The sequence below is a fragment of the Euphorbia lathyris genome, chromosome 4 (genome assembly GCF_963576675.1).
Source record: "Euphorbia lathyris chromosome 4, ddEupLath1.1, whole genome shotgun sequence".
NCBI lineage: Eukaryota > Viridiplantae > Streptophyta > Magnoliopsida > Malpighiales > Euphorbiaceae > Euphorbia > Euphorbia lathyris.
Window position 1 is genome coordinate 84,575,764 of NC_088913.1, and position 8,176 is coordinate 84,583,939.

The following is an 8,176-nucleotide window of genomic DNA, read 5'->3' on the forward strand; positions in this document are numbered from 1 at the left end:
TTTGTGATTTGTTACTGATAGAATGACGCACGTGTGTAAAGTGTAGATTGACAAGATTCCTGACCGAGAAGACAGTTTGATGAATTACTTCTCAAATTGACCAAATTTATCAACGTTAGGAGGTAAAATTGCTCTTGACTTGTAACGTTAGGGGTAAAATTATACCATTTTAGATGTTAAGGATGAAATTTCTCATGATCCAAAATATTATGGGTATTTTTACACCTTAACCGTTTTTTTTTAATTTTTTATTTTTTTCAATATCGCCCCACAATTTCCTTGTGACTCCTATAAGTAAGTCCTTTAAAACTGCACAGAAATCACGATCTCTCCAGTGGTTAGGTTAATGAAAAAAGAGCGTCCATCGTCGACAAGAAAGAAACCGACTAGGTTGTTCGAGCTCGTCTAGAAGAAAGATAAGAGGTTGTTCCAGCTTTACCCTAAAGTCTCAGTTCGATTTCTCCTTTCTCTTCTCCCAGAAAATCACTCTCCAAGCCTTCAAGTATTCACTGCTCTCTTACAGGTATAACTTTCTTCTTTCCCAATTAGTTTGTTCTTACGGTTAATTTCATGTATCTGAATTTCTTTAGTTATTTGAGATTTTAAGCTAATTTTGTGATTTAGGTTTTTAATTGCTCTATTCTGTTTGACGGAGGAGTTCTTTTTGTGCTTATCTTGGTTTGCTACATCACTCTCTCTATTAATTGCTATAGATCTATCTGCAAAAATTGATGAAAAGGGAATTATTATGATCTTAGCTCTACCTGTTCTTTTAATCACAATCTGAGAACAAAAAAGAGAAGATCTGTTTGCTGTCAATTAGTTTCTGAATAATGAAGCCATGAATGCGGGTCTTCATTGAGCTTTTCCCTCATTTTCTCCTTAATGGAAATTGCCTCTCCAATATGCAAAATGGGTCCTGCTCTTCAAATAGTTAGCTGTAAAAATAGAGTTTGTGTTGGCTTGAGTAGTTGCGTCTCCAAGGATACTTTCCATTGTGCTTGCATATATATATTTAGCTGGTTTAGTAAAACTCAGCCATGGAAAAGATGTTTGGCTAAGAAGCTTCTTATGAAATAGGATCAAAACCACATCTAGCTGCTTCAACAGCTGGTAAATAGCACATGATGGTCTAATGTAGTTGAAGTTAGATAAGGTTCTAATTTTTCGGCACATGATGGTTCGCTAGATATTTGCTCTGACTTGTGCTCTATTAGCTCTCATCAAACACTGAAAGTCACATGTCATGCACGTTAGGGACTTTAATAAAATAACCTAGTAAGAAATATAAATTTCGAATCACAAGCAGCCTTCAAACTGATTCAGATTTGAAGGAAAAGATGCATATGGATCTATTATATAGATTCATTTGGTGCCTAATGTATCTATGGATGCTTTCTCATTAATTTATTTGGGAGAAGTTGTTCTATTAGCATCCCTATGCTACTATACGAGGTCATCACACATCGACAGTGAACTTGGAGGAATAAACAATAGGTAGCTAGTTAGGTTTGTTTTTTTAAAGAAAAAAATCATTTGTCTGCTTCTATTGTTTTCAAGCATAACTTATGTTGTTCACTATTTGTACAGTGCAGTCTCTTTTATGCACTGTCTCTGTTGTGAACCAAACTCTTTTTTATTCACATTTTTCTTGACGACAAAGTTTATGCAAGTTGTAAACAATCATATTTTGTGATGTTGCACTAATTTTTATAAAAGAAAATAATTCTTAGATCAAAGTCATTGTTTTCAGTCTATCATTTGGTTTTGGAAAATATACACTAAATTATCATGTCGTATGAGGCGTGATACTCCATGGCTGTGATTTGATTTCATAGCATATATATATTAATCTGATATAAACGGAAGCACACTCTTTGAATTGTTGATGAAATATGTACCAATGATTTCCTCTTATGAATTGATTTGGTGATATTTGGGTTGTCTATCTTTCATGAATGAGACTATATCAAAAGGTACGAAATGAAAAGCTTACCACAATAACTTCTCCAAGGTTCGTTCATAAAGAGTCAGAACCCAATGGGATGTAGTTTGGATTCCTCCTACCTGATCTGCTTGTATAGACAAGATCTGGGGTTTTTCTAATCTCTTCAAGCAACCATGGAGACAAGGCAATGCTAAAATTTCAAGAGAAAGATGGATTAGATATTTCTTAGAATACAGTTCTTCGTTTAGAAGACAATGGAGAAGGCCTAAAGATGGAAAAGTAATCCAGGACTAGGAATAAATCATTAGGGAAACTAAGAAAGAAAATATATTTATAGCCTAGATCTCAAAGTGATGTGTAAACTATGCCCATGATTGACCTGTTTCTTGAGTTTAAAAAAAGGTAAAAACAAATAGAATATGTTTCTTCTCTCAATTAGAAATCACAAAACAAACATGAAAAAAATGAGATTATTTGGATTTTAAAAGAATGTTTTAATTGCTTTTGTTCTTATTTCTTTGTTGAATCTTTATATCATTGTTTAAATTATAGGAATGGACTAGGGGTGACCCCCACAATGACTACACAAGGTTTATGTAATTAGATTGTATCTTTGAACCTAGATTTTGGGATCTTCATAGGGGTTTCCTTCACATAAGGCCTCAAATTCTAATGGGCTTCAGTCCCATTTCTTACAATGCCTTTTTCCACTTCATCTCGGTTTAACCCTTTGGTTAGCGGATCCATTGTGGATTAGATCCACCGAACTCACCATCTTTGAAACCCACATACGGTGCTTGTCTTCGCACATATAATCTTTTTTTTTCTCATATATGTAATATGCTTTGCTGCTTCAAAATAATTTTGTTCTTCAACACAATTTCTTGTAAAGATTTATTTCTGTTTTCGGTAGTTTTTACGGTGCAATTTTTGATGATCTTCTATTTGCTACGCTCTTTATCTGATTCATTCAGATGTTTTTTTTTAATTATTATTTCTGTTTTATTTGCCTTTTTTTTTGTTACAGTTTTAACTGTTTTATTTAATTTTTATTATACAATTGCTCTTCGTAAAATATACTTCTGTTTTCCGTTTCTATTTCAGTAACTCAATATCAGGTAGCTGAAATCTGGAAGTTTCAGATTGGCCTCGGTGGGAGCATTTTTAAGGTTTGAGGCTATGGCATATGATGTATGGGAGACACAAGCTCTAGGAATATATATTGTGGAATCGGGAGTCATGGAAAATTTGGGTAAGTTCTTTTTATATTTATTTTTCTATTCTAATTTTATGCATTTTAATTATTATCTACAAAAGATGGAAACAGAAAGAAAAAGACCGAGTTTTTGAGAAAAACAAAATAATATGTGTTGCAGCAAGGTGTAGAAGATTTGATATGTATATCGGCAAGCTGTGGAAAGATTTATTGAATATTGAGAGGACATATCAAGCTGATTTTAACTCATGCACTGTTTTGGACAACCCGAATGGCCAATGCTCTCAACAGGTAAGTCTTTTTTTCCTATATACCCAAGTCACGTTAACGAGAGGGCGAGCCTTGGCGCAACGGTAAAACGTTGTTGCCGTGTGACCTGAGGTCACGGGTTCGAGTCTTAGGAGCGGCCTCTTGCCAATTAAATTGGCAAGGGAAGGCTTGCCCCCAATACACCCTTGTGGTGGGACCCCTCCCCGGACCCTCGCTCAGCGGGGACGCGTAATGCGACCGGGCCGCCCTTACCCAAGTCACGTTAACTTGGAACTCCTTAATCCTAGTTTTGATTAAACTTGTATTCTTGTCATTCGCTTTATAACCAACTCTTAATAGGACTCTAGGGTTTCATTTTTGGTATTACTCTACCAACGGTTTCGGCCTTGTGTATCTAAGGTTAGGGTTTCAGATTTATTCCTTTTTCGATATTCTTAAATGTTCCAATACAATTGCCATGAAATCATCAAAGGAAAAGTGAGACTCAATTTTCTGCAACTGTGGAATCAGCAGCTAATAAAGTTTTACTCTCTGTAACTTGGGTTTTAGATTTATCGAATATTTTTTTTTTTCACTACCCTGTTAACTAGTTTGGGGTTTTGTTTTTTGTTTTTAACCAATTTTATGTTTCTACATATGTAGTCCATATGGTAAAAAAATATATATTAAAGACATGCCACATGTCAAATATCGTGCCACGTCAAGCTGATTTTGATTTGCAATAAAGTTCTAGGCCTAGGTCTTTGCTAAGTTTAACATGTCAAGCTGTTACCTTTGCATTGCTTTTTTGTTATGATGCACGTGTGTAGTATTAGTTGATGTGATATATAAGGTCATCAATCATCATAATAGTCAAATACACCTTTTATTTAGTTAATAATGCTCTTTTGCTGTTTTGGCACTGGATTGTGAACCAATAGGTCCCTGAAAACACTAATTGTGGGAACTGGGAGCAAAAGGATTAATGGGTCCGTGATCCTTTTTTTCTCATAATATCTTTTAAGCCTGCCAGGTGTAGGACTAAGACAGGATCCCATTTCCCTTTTACCCCATTGTTACTAACTGTTGAATATTATATTAGATACGAGAATATCATGTGGAATGAGATGTATGGTCCTTGCAGGTAAAAGCTAGAGAATAAGATTTTTATACTGTTTAGGATGTTTTTTTTCAAAGTTTAGAATGATATATGCTATTGTAAACAGAAGGTGATTGGTTATGAAGGGTTAGTAGGTAGGTTTGTTAATGGTCAAACTGGTATTACAGTTTTTCTTTTTCTAAGATGAGTTGATAAGTTGGAAAATTCAATTTCTACTCATAGGCCTTATCAACAAGGTTAGACAAATCAACATGTATACACAAGAATATATAGTAACCACTTAAAATAGCAGAAATTATAAGAGGATAACAATATATAATCTAAGATTGATAAACCCCATCATGAACTATGTTTGATAGACAGTATACGAAAGTAGGAGCTTGAAAGGTTAAGCATTAGGCATTTCAAGACGGCATTAAGTTCCTATTGGCAGCAAAGATCAGCTTTCCATAATGTATACGGAAATAGGCAATGCATGAATAAAACTAGAATAAGGCCTATGAGTAGAAATTGACTTTTAGGTCAAAATTATGTCATTTGAAAAAATTGTTAATTTTTCATTCAAAATCTAAACCTTTTAATAAATATTAAGTTTTGTCAAAATTGATAGTTCCATAGTTAGTTGACCATGCAGTGCTTTGTGCATTATACAATCAGAATATTGGATATTTGGATCCTTCTGACGAATATCATATCCACCTAATAATGGGCTTGATTTGGATATAACACGGTATGGGGTTTATTTTGCAAGATCATATGCCGTGTAACATGCATCCACTTCTTTATCTTCTCTACTTTCATCACCAAACAATCCTATGATACTGCTATTTATGTAAGACCCCAAATAATGCCAAGAAAGTCCCAAATATGACTCATGTAGCATTCATCATGTTATTTTTTTTTTTGAGGAAGACATGTGGGAAAAATTAAATGCACAAGAATAGGAATTATTCCAATTCTTTCACAAAGTCTAGAGTTGTTAATTTCAATTCAATGCCATAAAATTAGAGATTCAGTTGAAGAAATTTACTAGCAGCATCGAACAGCTAAAATAAGATTAGTACCTCTGGATTTGATTATGCAGACACTAAGAGCTAAAGGAGTAGCCGGATGCATATTCTGTAACCCATATAGTGACTTTTTTTAGAAAGTGGTAAAGTGTATTTTGGTATTATAGCTTCATAGGAGAAGCGACACGTGTCATTTCTCTTTTGGATGTCTTTGATAACGCATACAATTTTCAAAAAATCACTTAAAATATCAAAACGTTTAACTTAAAATTTAGAGTTTACGTTCCAAAATGTTGTATAAAAAACAAAATTCTAGTATTTATCAAATAACTCTATTTCAATATTTATAATAACTAATTCACATTGTTAATTAAGTTTTGATAGTTTAATCCTTCTATATGGTTATGGATGTTCACTAATATCTACTAATTAATTGGTTATTAGGCAAGCCGTTCGAAGGGGGATACAAGTAAAAAGAAACATGATCAACGTGCAAATGAATCGGGGATACAACCAAAAGAGTTAGATCTTAATGAGGTTGCCTTACCGAAGTTGACTAAGAAGTGCAAATATATGCAACAAATGTTGGATGAAAATCCCACACATGACATGTTTGAGATGTTTGATGACTATGTTTTTGGGAGTAAAGAAGAGATTCAGATTTTTATTGGAAGAGAAGACGTTTGATTTCGTGTACCGTGATAACATCAGTATTGGAAGTGTTCATTATGTAAGATAATACTAACTTATTTTTGTTTCCAATTTTGAGTTTTCACTTAAATATCTAACTCTCTTATTATATTATATAGTAGTTTGAAAACTATGTAAAATCGTCATCTTGACTCTATTGGATTCCTGTCCCGACATTTGATTTCGTCTACCGCGATAACATCAAAGCAGAAAGTCGGGTATAGGACATACATGATAGACGCACTCATCAAATACAAAGGCAAACGTCTCATCCTTTGTCCATACCATGAAAGGTATATCTATAAACTTTACTCATATATACTTTATCAGTTTAATGTAGCAAGCGTTTATTACACATTGTTTTATATCATATGTTATGGTTTTAATATAACGGACACTGGATTCTTCTTGTGCCGTGTACAGAGAATAATGAGGCCTACGTTTTTTATCCGAAAAGGACTTCGCCGAAGTTTATATTCAATCCAATTAAGGAACACATGAATAGCGTTTTCTTGGGGTATCAACAAATGGAATCTAAACAGGGGCATAAAACATCGTTGAAATGGATTGTTGTAAAGGTACGTACATATTAAAGTTTGTTTAGTAAGGTTTTGTAGTTTGTGGAGTCAGCTTATATGGTTTTGTACTTGTATTTGTTGCTTTGTAAATATACGTGTAGTGTCCTCAACAACAAGGAACAAAAAGGATCTACAGTGTGTGGATACTTTGTCATGTGATACATGTTGGAAATAGTTTTGCAATGCTATGATTTTCAAGAGTTAAAAGATGTAAGTTTAGTTGGATATATTTTAGGGATAAAGTACCAAAATAGGTCTATTGTTTTTGGGAAGTGTCATTTTAGGCTCCACGTACAAAATAGTACCACTATAGGCTTAACCTTTAAAAAAGGTATCAATTTAGCCATCGAGAACGGATTGGACACGTAATTCCTATTACTCCGTTAAGTTCTGATTTCTCCCCCCACGTACAATTGACAGAACTTAAGGGAGTAATATCAATGGCGTGTCTCGTTCCATTATTGAGGCCTAAATTGATACCATTTTTTAAACGTTAAGCTTATATTGATGCTATTTTGTACGTGGAGCCTAAATTGATACTTCCCTAAAAACCATAAGCCTATTTTGGAACCTTATCTCTGTATTTTAATTTGTATCCTTATATATATAATTTTTGGATAATGTATTTACATTTTATTTTTTCTATTTAATAAGGTTTTTGGAAGAACTTCACCATATTTATAAGTAAAATTGAAGTGTACCTGGACACATGGCAGCATCTAATTTGTCTTCGGGTTCTATCTTTTCGTCCTGCTAGATATGAGTTTGAGGAGCGTTTGGAATCCAACGTATTCATTGGTCCACGTGTTTGCTTAAGTAGCTTCCGAAGGGAATTCTTCGGATGCGAATATGGCTTCGGCTAAGAATGCAACTATGTGCTTTGGTGGAATTGGGCTCATTTGATGACTTCGGATCATGGTTAGGGCCCGATTGCTAAAAGCCCAAATAGCTTAATATTGTATCATCGTTTAATAAGAATTTTGCATAATAATTATTAATAATAAAAATGCAAGAGTTAGTCGTAGTGAGGATTTATGTATATTCTTTATGTAATGTTTATTACATGAATTTGTAAAGAAATATTGAGTGATGTATTTGTGAATCTATTACGTCAAAACCAATATGACTAATCCAAACATGGTAATGGGCTTCTATTGTAATGAACATTTTATTACAACGCTCATCACAATATACCAAACCGGGATCTAAGAAACATCAGTATCACCACTTCATGTAGCTAGAAATCTGTCTTTTAAACTAATAAGTAATACTATCCATCCATGGATCAAACTAGAAAGACAACTTTTTTTTTCCAACTCCAATTTGATAAAAACAACTTTTTTTCCCAACCCCAATCTGATAAAC

At 33.7% G+C, this 8,176-nt stretch overlaps 1 protein-coding gene across 5 annotated transcripts; it reads left to right on the top strand.

Annotated features, from left to right (window-relative positions):
* Nucleotides 1–313: 313 nt before the first annotated feature.
* Nucleotides 314–7,915, top strand: LOC136225479 (uncharacterized). 5 transcript variants are annotated; one of them, XM_066013507.1, is made up of 8 exons: nt 314–523; nt 3,053–3,200; nt 3,325–3,455; nt 5,988–6,273; nt 6,356–6,526; nt 6,657–6,811; nt 6,913–7,021; nt 7,466–7,915. In XM_066013507.1, the coding sequence occupies exons 2-4, from the start codon at nt 3,128–3,130 to the stop codon at nt 6,228–6,230; spliced, it is 447 nt and encodes a 148-aa protein (XP_065869579.1). In that variant the 5' UTR covers nt 314–523; nt 3,053–3,127; the 3' UTR covers nt 6,231–6,273; nt 6,356–6,526; nt 6,657–6,811; nt 6,913–7,021; nt 7,466–7,915. The 5 variants fall into 5 exon arrangements, with proteins under 5 accessions (XP_065869579.1, XP_065869581.1, XP_065869578.1 ...); XM_066013509.1 differs by having other exon boundaries at nt 6,444–6,526; XM_066013506.1 differs by having other exon boundaries at nt 315–523; nt 6,353–6,526.
* Nucleotides 7,916–8,176: the final 261 nt, after the last annotated feature.